The following is a 21,746-nucleotide window of genomic DNA, read 5'->3' on the forward strand; positions in this document are numbered from 1 at the left end:
AACAGTGCCTTTAACTAGCACCCCTATTCCTTCTCATGTCTTTTGGATACACTTAATGGTAAAAAACATTTGATACAGATGAAAAATCAGAAATTCTCAAGTGGGAAATAAGTACCCCAGTACTAAATGAAAAATAATACATGTGCATACAAAGGTGCAATTCCCAAACATTCAAAATAAAAAAAAAAGGATAGTTTAAGCAATCTAGTTTATTTAGGAAATTATTCAAGGCATGTCTCAACTATAGGAAGGAAGTACAGCAGTTGGATGGTCCCCCAAAAAGAAGCTAGTATTGGATATGTGAACATAGAAAAGTACTACTGCCAAATTTGCACTCCAGCAACTATAGTCCCTACAGTAACTATTAATCTGCAAAGTGAGGAACAAATACAACCTTCCTGAAAAGAAGCAAAAGAAATAATTCCCCAACTAAAAGTAGCTCTGCATTTCGCTGTTTTGCCAGATGGTTTGTCCTGGGGTTAGGAGTCAGTAAACTGGAAAAAAAAACATTAGTAAATATCTCTGTAATGATTGAAACAATTGCAAGCAAAAACACAGATGCAGTCAGAGCCCTCCAAAAGGAAGTTCCACAATTATAAAAAATTTAACATTAAAAGGAGGATTGTGTGTGGGTCACAGTGGAATATCATCTTCATATTTGTATGACATCTAGAAATTTGAAGGAAAACTTGAATGAAATTCTAGGTTTAATACTTATTGGAGTAGCATCATCCAAGTGTCCTTATGCTGCAGTTCAACATGGCATGGAGTGCTGCAATACAATGTTCCAGAACAATAGGGAACAACTGTCAAAGATTTTAACAATACAGAAAGAGAAGCCATCTATGTCAAGATACAAGAGTAGAAAAGGTATAATGAGAGACACAAAGTCTCTCATCAAGAATAATTTATGTTTCACAAACATCAAATAGCCATTTTTGGCAGAACTACTCAAAAATATTCTAGAAGAATAGCCAGAGTTAAGGAGTAAGTCTCAAGCTGCAGTTGAGGTTATTTGGCTCAGGTTCAGAAACAGGAAGACTGCAAGGAAAGGACAAGGCCATCTCATCCTCAATGCCACACATACTATTTGTTAAGGCAAGAAACATAGCTATGTCAGTGAAGGGTTAGAGTGGGTATTAGGAAAATACCCTCTCTTCATGAGAGGGTGATCAGGCACTGGAACAGGTTTCCCAACATCATGGGCCCAAGTTGATGGATTTCAAAAGGTGCTTGGACACTGCTCTCAGACACAGGGCTTGAATTCTGAGTGGTCCTGGGTAGAGGCAGGAGCTGAACTCAATGATCACTGTGGACTCCTTCCAACTTGAGATATTTACTATTTTAGTTTGTAGTTTCTCATGCAGTAAACAAATTTCTTCTTTAATGACTTATTTCTGTCTTCAAAATTATTTTATTTCACTGACAATAGCTGCAAATAGCATTTTCTCACTGAACAAACAATTGTTAAAGTTACCTGTTAAAAGCAACCAAGCTGCTGTCTTAAAATCATTTCTGTTCAGGGATATTTTTCAGGCACGTAAGATCAGCTCTTTGTTGCCAAACAGCAGAGGCTTCAGTCTCTGACTCATAAAAATAATACCTCAAACTCAAACCAGTAAGCACTGTGTTTTATTTGCCAAACTCTCAAGAACTGCAACTTGTAAATGTGTAAAATACACTTCAACCAAAGAAACAGAAAGTAGCTTTCATATCTCAAAATGAAACAGACTCCTGATGGCAAACCATGTCATACAGTTTCACTAAGCTGCCAGGAAGAACTTGACATAGTCTCTACATTTTTAAGCACTGTACTCTTGATGTTCATTCAAAGCCTTATACTTGAGTACTGCAATCCTTCATACAGCTTTCAGAAATGGAGGCAGGCACTAGGCCCTATAACAGAATTCCAGACCACTGTTGTCTCCAGAACTCGCTTCCATTAATGTGTTCAAACATTTCACACATGAAAAAAAAAAAACAAAAACCCATCAACCAAAACAGCTTTTCCAGTAGACTTGGACTTTTTTTTTCCTCCGCACCAGTACAGACCTGGTTTCTTTAGAGCTGCACCAAAGCTCCGTTGATAACACCATTCATGATATTTGTTTCATGTTAAAGCAGGAAAATCTTCAGGATCATCTGGATTTGGAGCAAAAATTTGAACCTATGGAGTGAGAAAGGAAGCTTTACAGAAGTGAATAGATTTTAAAGCATCTGAAAGCTACATATAAGTATGTATTTACCTTGAAAAAATCCATTGTTTTATTTAAAGTAAATGCTTCATAACCATCTCTATCACAGAAATACTAATTTTATCCAAGAAATTATGACTGCTATAATTGATACAACATGAACATATTTATAATACTGAGTAGGACCATATTTTGTAGTATAAGGTGGGATAGGGAAAGTGCAACAATCTCATCCACAACTTTTTTTAGAAGAAACATTTTTTTTTTTTTAAAAACTTTCTAAGGCTACTGAATAGTCTGTAGTTTGTGATACAAAAAGCATTTTTCATTCAGATGAAGCAAACACAAAATCTTTTCCATACCACTTTGTAAGTTCCCTGATGTAACCATTTTACTGCTTTAGGTACAACTAACTGCAACTTTGGTGATTACGAAGAATAAAGGTATAATTTTTTTTTTTTTTTTTTTTTTTTTTTTTTTAGGTAAGCAGATTTTTTTTTTTTCTTCCTAAAAAGCCAGTGGAAGTTCTTTAGATCAACACTTTAGAAAGTAATTAAATTTGGGTTGAATTAAAGATGCTGTTATAATTAGAGTTTATTTGCACATGTCCCATTCACCTACTGGAATGCCCACTGGTACAGAGAGACTAAAGGTCTGGCAGTTTTAAAAACAGAGTCTACAAGGTCAGTATCAGCTCCTCTGACAGAGTAGGTGTTTAAATGAATAGTTAGTGCTGGCAAAAAATAAATGGAAGCATGAAAACTTTATCTTTTTAATTATTGTCTGAGCCGTTTACACGTTATGTAAGCCACAAAGAACCTAACCTTGATGAAACTTTTCTATAAAGTTACAGCTCTATCTCTTTTCTCTTTTACCCTAAGGGAGGGTAGATTTAGGTTTGAGATAAGGAATAAAATCTACATGAGGATGGTGAAGCACTGGAACAAGTTGCGCAGTGATATGGTTGATGCCCTGTGCCTGGGCAATCTAAAGACAAAGCCAGATAAGGCCCTGGGCAACCTGATCTAGATGTGTTGTCCCTGTTCATTGCAAGGGAGTTGGACTACGTGGCCTTCAGAGCTTCATTCAACTCTCTGAGGACTCTATGATTCTATACAGAACTGAAATTTCTTGCTATATAGGAAGTCTTCATCATGTTAATAACTTCCTAATTTATATCAAACATTCAATGAGGAAAGAAATGTTCACTGCATCCACAGCAGCTGGTAATCCAGCCATCAGAAATGTATGTGTTAGAGCTCCTCAGCCAGAATCAATATTTCACCTGAAACAACTTGGTATGGGTCAGGAACTGAAAATAACCAGGCCAACATACTGTGAGGTGGGCAACAGAAACAAGTCTCTTACTCTAGAAACCCCTCCAGAATAGAGGGGGAAGAGGGAAAGGACAATTACCACCAAAAAATGTTGCCAAGCAAACAAAACCTACAGAAAACTTTACCATTACTTCTGGTTGAGATCGTGTCTCCTCAACTTGTCTGCCGCAGCCACAACCTCGTGCTCCTCTTGATCCACGGCCAGGGCGAGAAAGACTCCCAAAGTTGATATCAAGCTGAGATGTTATATCATTCACTGCCCTTCGAAAAATCTGATAATCATCTTCAAGCTCTCCCTTTTGTATCTAGAAAAAACGTGTGATTAAGGCTCGTAATTTCCATATACAGCCTTCTACCCTCCCTGACACATTTACATACACACGTATTACAAAATAAGCAGCAAAAAAAAATTAAGATGATATCTGGAATAGGAGACAGGCTTCAACTTGCACAGCATTTGAACAAAAGTGAGACAGTTGCAGCCTCCCAGATACCTGGTATAGTTTTGTTTGCTCAGAGAGTCCTTGAAGCAAGGTCTGCCATACTGTATAGCTCCACAATATTGAAGTTTGCAGCAATATAATCTATAAGGCTTCCCTAAGGAACCAGAGAATCAGGCCTAACCTACTTACTCCTACAATTACCTTCAGCTAATGGTTAAAAGGACAGAAACCACAGCATTTGGTTACTAGCCAATATATATATATTTAATATATTTGTCTGTAACTATGAGATTCTCTTTTAACTCTCAATATTCCTAGTTCCTAGTGTATTTAAGATTGCTTCCCACCACAATTTTAACATGCACTGAAGTTAACATATCTGTAAACTCATCCCATACTGTAAAGAATCTCTCATTTTAAAACACTTTTGATTTGTCTTTGTTATGCAGTTTCTGTATCTCTTTTACATTCATTTTGACAAAGTCACTTGGTATTGCTAGCCAAGAAAGTTTAGGAGCAATAAGAACAGCATGCATTTCTCATACTTTCAGAACTTGTGAAAGTTATTCTCCCCAGTGCATCCTCTCATCCCAAAGGAAAGGGCAATGGTATCCATGAGCACCAAAAGCCATGCTAGAAAGGATGCAAGCAGCTTCTGTATTTGTCTGTACCGAGAAGAACTCAGTGACCTACAGTGATTATGACTCACAAAGAAAAGCTGCATGTTTCAGTGTTATGAGTAGACAAAGAATACAATGTGTATTGCATACGTGCACACAGACCTTAATCAAGGATCACAGTTTCATCATGCTAGGTTACAAGGACATACATATACTTCTGCGACCCTCAAAATCTACAATCTAAGCTAGCAGGAATATAAGCAAATTCTCATGCTTCTCCTCAGCACTTCCCAATCATATTAACAGAAGTACTTCCTGAAACAGCCCGACAGACACCATGGAAAAAAAAAATGGGAAAAGCAGGGAGAAAGTGTATCACTATAGAAGAAGGTCTCCAGAGTTCTTTTAAGAAATAGGACCATAACACTGGAAAAAAGTATGTAATCCAAGTGCACAATGGAATCTGGGGTCCAGAACAGATGAGAAAATTGACACTTAGCATCCAGACTAACAGAGGCCAAAATAGATGCCATATCCGTGCAAACATGTACTGATAGTTTAGCTAAATACAGTTCCAAGGTAGGATAAGAAGTCTTTATAAGACAAGTTTCTCTTGTGGCACTACTGGAGATCTACATGTGTGGCAGCAATAAGGAAACAAGTTTTATATTGCTAAGAATATACATTTTAAAGCAGAACAACTTAATATATTACATGCCTGCATATAAAATATATTTTGACCTGAGAGAAAAATGAACAGACAATAAGTGTCAGGCAAAATTTAAGGCACATACATGAATACAGTAACAAAGTTCAGATACTATTTTGGGTTCAGATTATACTAAAACTAGTGGAAATCAAGGAGAGTTTCCTCAGCATAAAGCAAAGTTTACAGAATTCCACAGGTAATGCTTACATCACTGCTATATTTTGACTTGTGAATCACCACTGCTTTGGAAGGAACAGTGGATTCTGGCCTCCGGATGTTGAATTCATGCTTCGGTCGATTCTGTTGCTGAAGATTTTTCCACTCATCTAATGTCATTTCTTGAACTACTTCTTCCATTGGCTTTCCTTCAGCAACTCTAAGGGTTTGTAGTTGTAAAGTAAAACCCATTAGCTTATAATATGCCAGGATGAAAGAGAACATTAATCTCTAAAGTAAGTATAGTAAACAGAACACATGGAATGTTTCTCACCAAATTACAGTCCTCAATTTTACTTACAAGCTGTAGTAACTTGGTGTATGACTTTTACATTAACCTAACTTGTAAAATACACCTATGGCCTGCATGAAATTAGTCTTACAAGCAAGAATTTCCTCCCAACTATTGGACTAAGTTCTGGTATTTCTCCAGTCTTACTGTAAGTTGAAGCATTGCAGATTCTACAACAAATCACTCTGCCTTTTGGTCTAGGATATTCTCAACTCTGTTTCAACAGTGAATCTACTTTTAGCAAATACAGCCACAGTTGTGAGGTCTAATATTCACACACTTCTTCTTTGATTTGTCAGGTTACACAAGGGCAGTGTCTACCACCTGCCTAAAACAGATTAAACCTAGTACAGTTTCAATTTGTCACAAAGCACAATAACGCTGATATGCTAAAGGAAAATGCAAGCAGATCAGTCAGCTTTGCTTATTTTTGATGTGTGAAAACAGAAGACAATGTCTAAGACTAAGAGCTTCTCAACATATCGTTTGACTATTCTTTATACCAGCACCAGGAAAATGCTATAAGTTTTTTAAACAGAACCACTTGCTGCTTACAGTACACTCACAGAATGTACCATTTAAGTTATCAGCAGAAAACTATTCCCTCCTAAACAGAGACAAATGCAGGAAGTACAACTCCTTCAATCATAATTGTTAAAATAAACAAACACTATAAACTACAGGACACTGTAAACTACAATAAACACTATAAACCACAGTGTATCTGTTGATTCCCAGATCCTTAAAATCTGATCCATCCTTCTCCCACCCAAAGCTATTACACATAGCAACAGAAGTTGATGTTCGTTAAGCATTTTCCTAACACTGATTATTCCAGAAAACCTTTTCATTAGGTCCCTTCTCATAGGAGAAATACAGCTTTCCTTCCTTTCATTGGATCCCAGGTTTCATATTTTTTCTAACAAATGCTGATTACCAAGAGCAAATTTTTTTAATATAAAAATGCAGTTGTTTAGGTGCAATTTGGAAATTCACTTTCTTAAAATGGCTTGGATTGGAAGAGACCTTGGAGATCACTGAGATCGAAACTCCCTGCAATGGGCATGGCTGCCACCACCAGATCAGGCTTCAAAGGGCCCCATTCAATCTAGCCCTGAACTCACAGACAGAGCATCCACAGCTTCTCCAGGCAGCCTGTTCCAGTGCCTCACTGCCCTCTGAATAAAATTAATTCTCCTAACATCTAACCTAAACCTCCTCTCTTTCAGTTTAAATCCATTTTCCCTCATTTCATCACTATAGGATTATGTAAAAAAAAAATCACTCCTCTACACTTTATCACGGACAGAAGCATAATTAAGTGACAGCGAACAGCACATTTCATCTCTGATGTTGTACAAGCATGTTGGAAGCATATACATTTGTTGTGAGTGTTCTGACAACATGCAGACACCTAGAGACAAAGAAAAAAAAGAGAAAAAAAAAAAAGAGAATAGACAACATAATAATGTTGTCTATTAAGTCATTCCTAAGTCAGTATGTCAAAACAGAATCAGTGAACTGTGTTTCTGAACACTAGGAAGTATGTCGTCCTTCTCTCCCTTTTTCCACTGTGTCAGTCCTCAATTAGAACTGCAGATAGAAGAAAAACAGCTGCAACAAGTACTTAAGTATGAGTTATCAGTCTTTCAATCTGGAAAAGAAACACATGTATTCAAGCAGAGCTTTAAGGTCAACTCTGTGATACTGTTTGCACTGAGAGAAGTAATGCATTTACCCCATTTCCTAAAGATCCTAAAGAGACATTTAATAAAGAGAGTAAGTTATATGAAAGCAAACAAAAGAAAAAAACAAAATCCTCAACAAAACACTAGGAATGCCAAAGAAGCAAAAATGCTTCAAAAGTGTCAGCTCCCCAAACACAGAAACACTGGTAAGAAAAAAGCTCAGAAATATGAACTCTCTCCTACCTAACCTGTGCAAGATTACTGCAGATAAGTCAGACAAACAACCTCCAATCAACAGCACCTGTTGACTTCCTACCAGCAAAATATTAGAACAACATGCTTGAATCCTTGTTTGGAAAAGACGTCACTGCTACTAGGATGGACCAAACTCTGAAGTGAGTGTCTTCCATGTGGGAATGTCTAAAGAGTTCAGAAGAGAACAGTAAGACATACCAAGTCTAAAATACATGATCTACAGGAAAGTCTTTAAAGATGGGCTGAGGAAGAAACTTACATAATGCTAAAATAACGCTAAAAAAATGCTTACATAATGCTAAAAATTGAATAGATTGTTGTGTGGCCATGATGAGCAGGGCAAGATAGTTGGGAGATAAAAGAAAAACAACATTTAATTCCAAAGCATTAAAAAGACCATCAAGAGATAACGTAAGATCAATTTGCATTATACAAGTTAACTAGAGAAGAAAAGCATTACATAAAATACTTATAAAGATTTGGACTGGCTGTATGTCACAATTAAGAAACAAGAGAACTAAATAAGACTGTACACTTGAGGGCAAATTTGGAATTTTTCCTTAAAAGATCAGATGGATACACGTATCCAACAAAAAGGGAGATGGGTTTTGTGTGAAGAAATGGAAGAAAACATCACAGAATAAATACTAACTCCACAAATACCTTTCACAGGAATTGGTTAGATGACTATGTGCTGCACTGAGCAAAAATAAAAATCCGTTTATCTGAATTACCAACTAACATACACTTGTTCAATTGTTCAGATTGTGAAGACAAGTTCAACAGAAAGTATCTGTGAGGACAGCTTATATAGCAATAGTACTTATATTTTATACACGTTAGCTGCGGCAAAAAAAAATTACTAGTATGTAATTTGTGATACTATATGCACCATATATTGATGTTGTTCAGACTTAAAGGAAATACGAAGACATAGCATAATAGCAAATAATTTACATTATGCAAGTATTAAATACATTCTTGTCCTGCAATACTTTGCAAATGGAATTAAGAATAGCAACACAGACACAGAGCTAAAGGCAAAGACCTTTTAGATTATACAAGCTCGTAGAAGTCTTCCCAGAGATGCAGTGAAGTTAGCCAGTACCAAACCATAAAGCTATGCAGTATCTCCACTTGAACAAATTTTTCACAATTGCCAGGACTATAACTACTTTCTAAAATGGTAAATCACTGATAAATCACACCAGGGAAGAGAATGGGAGAAGAAACAAAATCAAGTTTGGGGTGTTTTTTGTTTGTTTGTTGTTGTTGTTTTTGGTTTTGGTTTTTGTTTTTTAATCTGTCTCAATACAAAAAGGTGATCCTCTCCCTCTGTAAGTATCTTAAGTGTGGGAGACATGGCCAGCCTCTTTTCAGTGCTCTGTGGGGACAAGATAAGGGGAAATTGCCATAAACTGGAGCATAGAAAGTTCCACACCAATATGCAAAAGAACTTCTTTATGGTGAGAGTGACAGACCACTGGAACAGGCTGCCCAGGGAGGTTGTGGAGTCTCCAGAGAAGACCTGTTTGTGCAGCCTGGTCTGCAAAGCCTGCTTTGGCAGGGGGGTTGGACTCAATCTCTAGAAGTCCCTTCCAACCACTACAATTTTGTGATTCTGTGACTCCTGTATTTATAAGTCAAAATGAGAAAAACCCTAGCAGTAACTTGGACACACACTCCTACTCCCACAGGGCTGAGGCTCTAGGGAGAGCAGAATATAATCTGGTTAAAATCTTCTACTGGTGTATGCTACCTGCCAGTTGACAGCAACTCTGTAAAGCAGAGGCAACCTAAGCAGATAAATCCTTTCGGTAAATTTTGAAGCACGTCACACCAGAAAACCATATCCCAACAGCTTTTGCTTTTAAATATTTGAAAAATAACATATTTTCCACATTAAGAAATCCCTTCTTAAGTAATACAACCTTCCCTAATTACATATGTACTATTTACACCTTATCTTAAAAGATGTGAAGTCACCAAAATGACATTACTTTCAAAGATACTCGCAATGAAGTATAGATTTAGGTTGGATATCGGGACAAAATTTTTTACAGAAAGGGTTGTTAGGCACTGGAATAGGTTCCCTAAGGAGGTGGTTGAGTTGCCATCCCCAGATGTGTTTAAAATCTTTTTGGATGTGGTGCTCAGGGACATGATTTAGAGCAACATTGTTAGAGTTATGGTAATATGGTTAGGTTGTGGTTGGGTTTGATGATCTTTAAGGTTTTTTCCAACCTGAGAAATTCTATGATTCTATGATATATAACATGCATTTTGCATACAGATTTGTGAGTTTCCAGAATAATATTTACTACATTGAAAAGATTATGTTAAGCAGTTTTGTTCTTGCACTTTACTTGCTTTTCTGCATTTCACTGAATTCAGCATTTTTCCAAATTAAATGTTTAAAAATAAGATAAGCAGTAAAAGCACTCAATCTTTTTGACTCCCTACTAGCTTCTGAGATTTCTGTAAAAAAACAAATGGCAGATTCTGTCAGATGCCTTTGCCAAGACGTAAACTTGAAGTCTTATGTTCTACATGGAACTAATGTCAGGACATAACTACAAAGAGCTTAAATTGCTGGGTTTGTTTACTGCAACAATGATGGATAAACTGGTACAAGCCTGAAAAAACTGAAGGTGCCAGTAACTGACAAAAAGTGCTTAAGAGCTGCTCTCCTATTTAACTAAATAAATCTGTCAAAATTGCATTGTGCTTATCTACATTAGCCATCTGACTTAAGACCACTTCGAAAAATCTTTCTAGAAATGCAGTCATCACTCAGCTTCTTAGATTTTGTCATATATAAAAAGGCTTATCTGTATATTCGAGTTTTAAATTAAAAAAAAGTTGTGCCAACTCAGCTTCTAACAGGTTTATATAAACTGAATATATAAAATAGTATTTGCAGCCCACTCAAGTTAAAAAATGAACCAACTTAATTAAAAACAAGTTGCATCGTTGGACAAAAAAGGCTTCATAACAATAGAAGAGGGCACTGACATTCTGTCACTTTCCACAGTTTAAGAGATATTCACAACGTGCTATTTGCTCATTCTTTGAATTCTCTTTCTTGGACAAGATTGTCCAGTTACTTTAAGCTAAAGCACTTATTTCATCTAAAACAAATTTTCCATGAAGACTGATAAGTCTTAAAGTCAGAAAGCAAAAGGCAAAGTCTACTTTTAGGGCTCTCTGTAAGACCATTTCCTGCAAGTTTTTCAGGTTCTATAAAGGTCCTCTGTACATTATTAGTGACTGATGAATAACTAACTTAGAGAATTTTATCTTAAGTGTTCTTCAATTGTGTTTGTGTGACTGCGCAGGTATCATGAATACCTTTTTTTAAAAAAAAAAAAAAAAAATTACTTCTGAAGTACTCTACTACTTCAATAAAGCAGAGTAATTTTTATTCATTTCCCAAGTCAAAAGTGTAACGCAATGCAAAGCCCCTCATTAAATCATCATCACGCATTAGGAATGTAAGCATCAGTGGGTCATTCAAAACTGCAGCTGCATAATTAAGCTTTTCTAATACTTAAGAACTCCTTTTTTAGACAAAAGTATAGAGAAAGTTTCTTTTTTAAAATATCTGCAGTAGCAAAACTTCACAGTTCAAATTTCAAATATGTTTCCCAGTACAAGTCAAGAATGTCAGTAACAGTAAACTGTTTCCTTCGCATTTAGAAATAATTATTTTAGTCAGCTATACTTGTTTAGAGATTCTCCTTCAGACATCTCTGGAGACTTAGCTGTTTTTGCAGTTGCTTCCATTGGAGCAGTTTCACCTCACTAGAATAGTAAACAGAAAACATACACTCTTTGTAAGTCATATTAGGAAAAACCCTGCAGGTCTAAACATGATGTATTTGACAAAATTTGTTGGAAAGGGGAAAAAAAACCAAAAGAAACAAAAACCCAGAATCATAAGAAAAAAGTTCATCTAAGTGACTGTATGGACTAATAAAATGAAAAGAACTGGAAAAAACAATTTTCCTGTACTTTTATTCAAAGATGCATGAAGACAATAACCCAATTATGAATACCAGTACTTGACAACAGTGTATCTCTGATGCTTGCGGTTTTTATTTTCCACTACTGAAACAGTAGAGTTTATATTTCATCTTAGAAGTTTACATTTTCTGTAACACTTCACTGGCCAAATAAAACCAGTAGCATACTTATTTTCATTCCACTGGTAAGTATGCGTATTAAAAATATAAAAAAAAATAACAACAACAAAAACCTTGTAGCTTCAATGAATCATTAACAATTAAGGTACAGATACACTTCTAGAATTGTTTAGACAATCCCAATTTAATCGCACTTCCACCATACATGACACATCACAAGAAAGCTTTGATATCTGCACTTGTACCTTAAGTAGTAATACTACTGAACAACAAAAAAAAAACAAACAGCTAGGGGAAATAAGCAGGATCTCAGAATCCTCAGAGTCGGAAGGGACATGTAGTCCAACTCCCCTGCAATGAACAGCAACAACACAGCTAGATAAGGTTGCCCAGGGCCTTATCCAGCTTTGCCATTAGAGTTTCCAGGAACGGGGCAACAACCACATCAATGGGTAATCTGTTCCAGTACCTAACCACCCTCACTGTAAAAGATTTTTTCCTTATCTCTAACCTATACCTGCCTTCTCTGTGCTTGAAACCATTTCCCCTGTTCTGTTTCACAGACCTTCTAAAGTCTGTCTCCTTCCCTGTAGTTGCCCATTAAATACTGAAAGGCCACTATCAGCTCTGCTTTCTGGGCTGCAAGGGCACACTGCTGGCTCATGTCCAGCTTCCCATCCACTAGTACCCCCAGGTCTATTTCGGCAGGACTGCACTCAATCATTTCATCCCTTGACTTGTATTGGTAATGGGGGTTGCTTCAACCCAGGTGCAGGATCTTGAATTTGGATTTACTGAACTTCATGATGCTCTCCTGGGCTCACTACTCAAACCTGTTTAGGTCCTTCTGGGTGGTATCCCATCTCTCTGGTGAGTCAACAGCCCCCCACAGCTTGGTGTCATCAGCAAACTTGCTGAGGGTGCACTCAACCCCACTATCAATATCACTGATGAAGATACTAAAGAGCATTGGTCCCAGCACTGACCCCGGAAGGACATCACTCATTACCAGTTTCCATCCAGACACTGAGCCACTGACCACCACTCTTTGGACTCAATCCTGCAGCCAGTTCTTTGTCCACTGAACACTGCAGTGACACAATCAGAGAAGGCCACTAGGTTGGTCAAGTAGGATTTGCCATACTGGTTCTCCCAGATCACCTTCCTGCCTTCCAGATACTTTAGCATAGCTTCAGGGAGGCAAGCAGTTATCAGGGAAGACTGAAGGCGAAAATAAAACTGAACTTCACTTTCTTGAGCCTTACACAGTTCACTCCATCTTCAGTATATTAGACAAGCTAGTTTTGCACAATTAGATAAAACCATATTTACACAGATGATCACTTGCTTTGAAAAGCTGGAATACTTAACCAACAGCAAATAGACAAAAACAGACTTTCCCAACAAAGTTTTTGGTAATCCAAGTACATATCAATGAATGAAGTAGACAACTGAAGTTCCTAACTTTTTTCATCTTTTTGACCAATAAATAACAAGTCACACTCTGTCACCGATCCTGGCAGGCTCTGAAATATTCTTCAGTGGTGCAGCCAGCTAAGCACCGCTGGACCACACAAAACTGTACTACAGCTTTGCAACATAAAATCTTAGGCCCAATGACAAAGCTTCACTGGTAGTTGGTATTTTGTAGCAACATCAAATACAAGAATCCCACTTACTTGAATATTAGAAAAATTCGTAACTCATTTCAGTTAAAAGACAACTTTGTCCTCACTCAGCTAAATTTTGGCTGGCTTTTATTCAAGAACTTTCACCACACTTTTGCTACAAGTTCAGCTGTTCAGTATAAAAAATAGACATAAGTTCAATAAGCTACAGAACAGCATTAATCACAACAATGAATAGAAAGCACAACTTTAGCCTAAAAACATCCAGACTTTGATTAACAGAATACTGCCTACAGTGAGAACCAGACAATGATGGTGGACACAATTATATATTCTACCATATATTTAACTGCTCCCCAGTTGCAAGATCCACTTCCACTTTCTATGTTATCTGTTCCCATTCTGCTAGAAAGAGGAAAGAATATTCTTTAAGAGCTTTTTTTTTCCCCAGCAGATTCCCAAATTAAAACTGTCTTTTTGGCAGCCCGTTTGTCTACAGAGAAAGGCATAGAATAAGCAAGAAATTCTACCATAATGTCACCTCTATTGTTCACTGAGAATAAGCACACTCAACACTTACATTTCATCACTGCCACTTTGTCTTTCAAATACCCATTTTCCTCTGTGGTCAAAGCCATCAAACTTTTGTTTATTCCACCACCTCTTCCTCTACCTTGCATTTCATCTCTTCCTCTTCCACATCCTCTTGGCCTTTCATAGTCTAATTTCTCAATAGGTCTAAAAAGACTTGTAGTCGAGTACAAGGAGAAAAAAATCCTATGTTTACTTTGTGTAACTGTGATATCAGTATAGGGGAGCTACTGTAAAATTTTTTAAATCCACATCTTTACATAATACAGTACAATTGTATTAGTTTTAGCATTAAAGTAAGAATTATTACACACAATAGGAATAGCAACTTTAGTCACTGATGAACAGAAATATTAGAGAAGTTTAATAAAACACTATAAAGCTGTCATGTCTTCAGTGATTCGAATAATAACTCCACTCTCAAATTCAGATTCATATGCAACTACAAATAAGTTTTAAAATATCAACTACATTCACAGACAGTAAGAAGAGCTATACTCTTCACTGTTAGAAGTTTGTGGAATTATTTTAGTACTTAGAACAAAAACAAAATCTGCGTGTTCACTGTCTAAGTAGCAAGCAGTACAGCAAGGTATAGTTTCAGTTTGAACTGTAAAATTTATTCTACTTTCAATCTGCACCAGATATCCCAAAAAATTTGGTAACCAAATGTATTTACATTACAGACTAAGGGCTAAGTTTTCAGATCTTAACAATTCTTAGTTTTGCCTTCACAAAACAGTTCCATACCAACCTGCAAGGAAGCCAAAATTGCAGCTCTGCCAGACATAACTAATTTGTACTGCACCAAATCTACAAACTAACAACACTTTAAGTCACTTTTGGCTGTGATATCTGCTTAAGAAGTTTAACTCTTTCTCTCTCTTTCCCATCCCATATACACTTTTCCTTTTTATGAGGCACCTTATGATCTTCTACATGATACATACCTCTTAGCTGTGAGTTCTGCTTGACTTTCTGTTTCATAAGATGAGTATTCCATGAATAACGGCCTCCATTCAGTTTTGTCTTGTTTCTCTGCTCTGCTATTGTCTTTTCCTCCACACTCTTCTTGTTTAGGTGCTTGCTTCTGACCTACATACACACACACACACACACACACACACACACACACACACACACACACACACACAAACACACATTACTAAGAGTTTAACAATAATTGAATCATAGTTACTGTTGACTTAAGTGAGCTAACTACACCTTACAGACTTCAGCTTTAACCCTCCAGTCTCAAATCCACCCCAACTATTAAATGCCCCAACAGTTAGTCTTACCAGACACTGTCTTTAAATATATATACTTTCCCTTCCAGATTAGTGAGTCTAGCTCTCTTGTTGACACAGTTCAGTCACCTAAAAAACAACAAATAACAACAAAAACCAAAACCACAACAAGCTAGAGAAATTGCATTTTTTTTCCCTCTCACATGAAGTTACAAAAATGAAGAACAAAAATCGTTTCTTATGTTCTTATGTCAAAGATCTTGCTTACAGAACAAGACAGAGAAGCTTCTTTGGAAGACAAGAATTCCAAGACTGTTGCAGAATAAATGTCAAAAAGATCATTTCAGATTTATCAGCTGTTGATCAATGCATTTCGTGATAGATGAGCTAAATTTTCAAGCCTGAGCCTGTATTTCTCCTTTAAGCTCACAAATACGGCATACAATAAAATAAGGATCACCTATTGCAGCTCTAAAGAGAAGATAACTATTTAACACTGCCAGACATCAAGTTTAAACAAAAGATACCCAAGCAGCAAATACAGAGGCTACAGCTAATTCTAAAATGTCAGTATATTCCAAGACAAAATGTATTTAAGCTTTCTGGGATTTTTTTGTGGACATTGCTGAGGTTGAAAAAACTGATTGCAAAGGTACTGTGTATTGCAAATGACAAGTTGAGGTTATCCATTTAACCCAAATGCACCCTATATAACAACAGAATTCATTAAGTTCATCCATCCCTGTTTTCCCCAAATTGTCCTCTATTTAAGACAATCAAGGAACTACAGAAACATAAGCCTCAGACTAGTGAAACTGTGTTCTTTTTTCTACAAGCACCTGCGCTGCTGAGGAAGTTACTGAACTCAACAGGTTAATGTACAAATTATAGTCCTGGTTAATGTGCCTCAGCTGCAAGAATATACAAAAACCAATTCCATTACACAATATTAATATACAAATGAATTCCTAGTTCTACAGAAAATGTCCACATATAAAGATCCGATTTAAAGCTTGGCTAGCAAGCACGAAGTCTGCAACGTAATCTATAAAAGTAAACTGAAGAACAATCCACTCAGAGAATAAGATAAAATTGTGATAGATGAAGCCTCTTGCTATGCAATAAGGATAATCATATCTGTACACAGAAGGAAGTTTAACTGGTTTTCTTTAAGCTACAGACCACTTGAAATGATACATTCCACCTCCTCAAGATTTGGATTAACTCAATTCTTACAGAAGAAGGTGTTTTTTCATTCCCAAAACTACGATGAAATATCTGGATAAATGGCAATTTCTGAAATTAGTTTGAGAACTTTTTATTAAATTATACTAATTTGAAAAGCTTGAAATTGTAAAGAATACAGAATAGTATACACTGTCTGCTATATGTATATCCCAATTATGCCACCAATTATGCAAGCATTGGTTCTAAGCTGAAATCCTAGTTTTGGGAAACAAAAATACTTTTAATTTTTGACCACTTATTTTGATTGGATCTGAATGAGCAATTGCAACATAAGAGTGCATTTTTATTTCTGAGCCTTTCATTAGCTATTAGAAGCATTTAGAATAACTTTGCAAGAACACGAAGACCAATTTCCCTACATATTTAGCATTAACATCTATTCCACATACACACACTCAGAGAACTCCTTGAAACAACAAAGAGGTAACAGCCATTTAAAAGAGACTAGTGGTTCTGTTATACTCCCAGTACCTCTTACAAGTACTAGCACTGACCGTTGCAGATAAAGCAGATAGATCGTTGCTTCAGCATAGTTTATTCACTTTGATTTTAATAAACGGCCATACATACTGCAGAAGATTACTTGTGATACAAATCATATAAAAATACTTCACCTGGTTTGACAGACACACAGCAGTGGATTAAAACTAAATGGCTGCAGCAACCACACTTCTAATAAATGGTGTAATCCTTGAATCGATTACTGGCACAATTTTTCAGTTCAGCTTACAACAGCAAACCAAATTAGAATCTGACAGCTGTGATAGCATAAGCTATCCTATTCAAATTTACTGCTACATATATGTCCCAATTCAAACTTCCATGTAAGATTCCAAAGGCCAACAAACCTTATTGGAATTGCGGTTGACAGACAGGAAAGAGTAACACGTAAGTACTCTTGTGTAGGGTTGCCACAATGTCTTTCGCTTACAATGAACTGAGCTATGCTTTGAATGCTTATCAACAACTTCTGTTAGTACACTCCAATTTTTATATACTGGCTAGAGTATATATGTATTGGTACGCAACTTTCCTGCAAAATCACAGTAGGGTTTTGAGGATCTTTTACTTGAAATCTCACAAACTTTGCAATGGAAAACCTGAATACTGATCTTTTCTAGGTCAAATCTAGCCTCTCTTTAAGATGATTCTCTTGTTTCCTACAGCTAGATTTACATTAAGCTGAAGAAGACATCCACTATTACTCACTTCATCTCTAGCTCCATGGGAGGCTATTGTACCTGTCCAGTCTACCGGCTCAGTTGCCTATCACTTTACCTTCTAAATCAATATATTCAAATTGAAAATGTAATGAACTGAATGAACTGTTTCAAAACCAGCTTTTTTTTCCCCCCCCAGAAAAGACAGCTGAGCTATTACTTGAGAAAGACACCTCTAAACGGTACCAGACACTATACCCAGACATCACTAAGGAAAAGCTTGGTTTTTATGAGTTGTTGGTTAAATAGAACAGCCAACATACTGAAGTGTATTTTCACTTTGCCACCACAGTGCATTACTATCAGTATTAGTTTTGCCTATAAAACAGCATTTAGGCAAGGCAACACTCTAAAAAGTGTTTTTAATAAACATGTTTCACAGAAATCTGAGTTGCGAAAGCACATACTGTACTTTTTTAAGAACACACCTTTTCAGCTCCCTGCCACTGTATATCAACAGAAGGATTTTAAAACAATTCAGCCAAACAAACTGCCTTTGCAGTTGTGTCTAGCTCCCATCCAAAGTTCCTCTTGTTGTGTTGTCCTCAAACAGAAGACACTCTAACCTAAAAACAACACCTGTAACAGTCTCTCAGATGACTGTAATTCTTTCTACAGGTTACAAATTGAAGTCACACAAAAGATGCAGGCTTAACAGTAAAGACTACTTTTTCAGACTTACTGTATTCAAGAAATACAATAATAAAAAACTGTGAAGCTTAACACTTTTTGAAACCCAAACAAACAACACAATCAAGTAATTAGATAAACCTGTACAAGGTACAATGAATCATAATACCAGAACCTGATCCAGCTGATCAGACACAAACATGGTCCTTTGTAGTATTTAATTATGAAACAGTGAAATGAGAGAGTCAGGCCCTAGATCTGATAATTACTAAAGATATTACACTTTAGAGGAAAAAATAAGATTAATCACTAATATCAGAATTTAGTAATTTGTTATTACATATTTAACAGGAGCATATCATAGAAATGCAGCCATCACTAGAAGATTTGTGCCAAATTCAGCTGCTAAGATAAACCTTTCCAGTAGTTAATCATTCTCACCCATTAAGTTAGCAGCCCCCCTGTAACTTTTTTGGTATCCAGAAGTTTTCCAACTGAATTATGCACAACAAATTAACTTCATGTAATTCAAGCAAAAAGACGAATATAGCAGAGGTACACAGGCAGGCCCAGGTCTCACCTCTCTCCACCACACAATCTTATTTCTCAAGGAACCCAAGACACAAACACATAAGCATTCAAAATTCAGGATAACCACTTTTAAAGGAGAAAGTACTTTTTATGTCCCTAATAAGAAATAATTCCTCAGGTAGGTGCTTATTCACTTTCCTAAAGTCTACTACCAAAGCCAGCAGTATTTTTCCCTGCTTAAATTATCAGTAAAGTAAAACAAGGCATGCATCTGATGCCTTTACCTGCAGAAAGAAGGTTTCCTTACTATCAAGGTGTTGTAACCTTCACCCGTTCGTTTTTCCTGGGAGATTGCAGCTTGGCCAATTACGGAGGTGACACCAATATGGTGAACAGCAAAATGGCACTTTAATGGAACGAACACGTGCTTATATATGGAGGAGGAGGTCCTAACGCGTTACAACCCGAAGAGGGCGCAAGCGCCTAATACAACACAAGGTAGCAGAAAATATTCAGTCCATCAGGTCATGGGGTAATACAGAGGATTACATTCAGAACCTGTATGCTCAAGACATCAGTGGAGAAGTAGGAAGTGAAGATGGCTTTCACATACTTCACTGTCCTGATGGACACCTAATAGCACTTGTGCAACAACTTTTTCATCAAAGCTTCACCCTGCTGTTCACTAACAGATTCCTCTGCTTTCTACTGGTAACCACAGCAAATAACCCTGAAAATGAAGGAGACCTGGTGCTAAAATGAATGTCTATCTTCCAGGCAGAGATTTTTGACAGTCATGTTTCTATCTCAGAAGTACCTCAAAAAAACAGTCCAAAACAACTGCCTAAAGCAACAACCTATACAATTGTCTTCTACAAAGATGCATATCAACTAGCACGTATTTGGCCCCACAAAGTCAAGTGATTGCTGCTGGAGTAGCATAAAATTAAACTTCAGGAATAGAGGTGGTAGCACTGACAACAACTTGATGGAACAATAATACTTCCACAGCAATTAATATGTATTTCCCCAAGGTATTAAAACTTACAGAATGGCTTGGATTGGAAGGAATTTCAGAGCCCACCCAGCTCCAACACCGCACAGTGGGTAGGTCTGCCACTCATCATCAGCCTGGCCTTGAATGCCTCCAGGGGTGGGACATCCACAGCAGTGTTAGAGCAGATGAACGGAGGCAGGCAGCTGCCTCCCGCTCCTCCCTCGCGTTTCTTAAGTTCCTATTTCGGCACTTACTGTCTGCAGCACAGAGGCCCGGACTCACATCGGCGCAGTCCGACCGCCTCTCCCTCAGCGGAAGCTCCCTCGGATCTCGCCACACTCCCGCTGCCCGCAGCACTCGGCCTGGATCGCATCACTCCCACCACCACCACCAGAGGCAGCGCCGCCCGAACCCGCACCCACGCCGCTGAGACGCCACCACTCCCCCGCGGCGCGGCGCCCCGTACCGAGCTGCTTGCGCTGCTTCTGGGGCTCCCTCTTGGCGGTAACCTCTCTGCCACTGGGGCTGCCCTGCCGGGCCACCACTTTGTTGAGGTTCTTGCGTTGCTGCTGGCGGCGCTCGGCCTCGCAGAGGTTGTCCAAAGGGTCCGACTCATCGTCCAGCAGCTGGTAGAAGCGGTTGGCGACAGTGCAGCTGAAGGTCTCCTCCATGATGTTAGCCACAGGGCAGCCCATCGCCCCCTTCATCATAGCCATTGCTACGGCCACGGACCCTGCCTGCTGCCCCAGGGCCGGGCCGGGCCGGGCCGCCGGCGGGTCTTAGCAGAAGGCGGTGGGGAACAGGCAGCGCACCGGCTCAGCGCCACACATCACCGCACGCCCCTGTTTCAAGGCTTTCCAGCCAATCACGCCCCAAACTGCCGGCTGTCCGCACCCACCTCCTACCAGCACTGCCGACCCCTCCCTGCCAATCCTAGACAATGATCAGCCAGTCCCTGCGTAGCCTTGTCCAGCCCTGTTTTGCTGCTGCAGCCAATTAGAATGCAGCGCCCTGCAGAGCCAATAATTGCCCACTGACCAGTCGGTGCAAGGGATGAATCTTAGAATGATTAAGGTGGGAAAAAATGTTTAAAATGGTCTAATCCAACCTACCTCCTGTCATTAATATTTCCCCACTAAACCATGTGCCTTGTGTACACGTTTATGTGCCATACATACACGTTTCTTGAACACCTCCAGGGACAATGACTCCACCACCTCCCTGGCTAGTCTTTTCCGATACCTTACTGCTCTTTCAGAGAAAAAACATTTTCTAACATCCAATCTGAACCTCCCTTGGAGAAAATTGAGGCCATTCCTTCTTGTCCTATCACTGTTAACCAGGAGAAGAGGCCAACTCTGCACCATAGCCACCATTCAGGTATTTGTAGGCAGTAATAAGGTCTCCCCTGAGCCTCCTATTCTCTAGACTCAGCAATCCCAGTTCCCTCAGCTGTTCCCCATAAGACTTGTGCTTCAAATCCTTCACTGTTTTGCTATTCTCTGGACAAGCTCCAGCTCCTCAATGTCTTTCATGTTGTGAGTGGCCCAAAACACAGCATACAAGATGTGGCCTTACCAGAGCTGAGCACAGAGGGACGATCACCTCTCTGCTCCTACTGGCAGCACTATTTCTGAAACAAGCCAGGATGCCACTGGCCACTTTGACTACCTGGACACACTGTTGGCTGTTGAACCAGCTATCAGCTGACACTCCCAAATCCTTTTCTTCTACACAGCTTTCCAGCCACCCTG

At 38.2% G+C, this 21,746-nt stretch overlaps 1 protein-coding gene across 1 annotated transcript; it reads right to left on the reverse strand.

Annotated features, from left to right (window-relative positions):
* Window positions 1-1,610: 1,610 nt before the first annotated feature.
* Window positions 1,611-20,891, reverse strand: HABP4 (hyaluronan binding protein 4). Its single transcript, XM_052700327.1, is given in 10 exon segments — window positions 1,611-2,167; window positions 3,658-3,837; window positions 5,512-5,680; window positions 11,480-11,555; window positions 13,166-13,173; window positions 14,109-14,172; window positions 14,175-14,275; window positions 15,070-15,214; window positions 20,247-20,366; window positions 20,459-20,891. Coding segments are annotated over 10 exon segments (1,170 nt in total). The 5' UTR covers window positions 20,709-20,891; the 3' UTR covers window positions 1,611-2,110.
* Window positions 20,892-21,746: the final 855 nt, after the last annotated feature.

Source organism: Tympanuchus pallidicinctus, unplaced genomic scaffold (genome assembly GCF_026119805.1).
Source record: "Tympanuchus pallidicinctus isolate F22 unplaced genomic scaffold, pur_lepc_1.0 scaffold4, whole genome shotgun sequence".
In the NCBI taxonomy this organism is placed as follows: domain Eukaryota; kingdom Metazoa; phylum Chordata; class Aves; order Galliformes; family Phasianidae; genus Tympanuchus; species Tympanuchus pallidicinctus.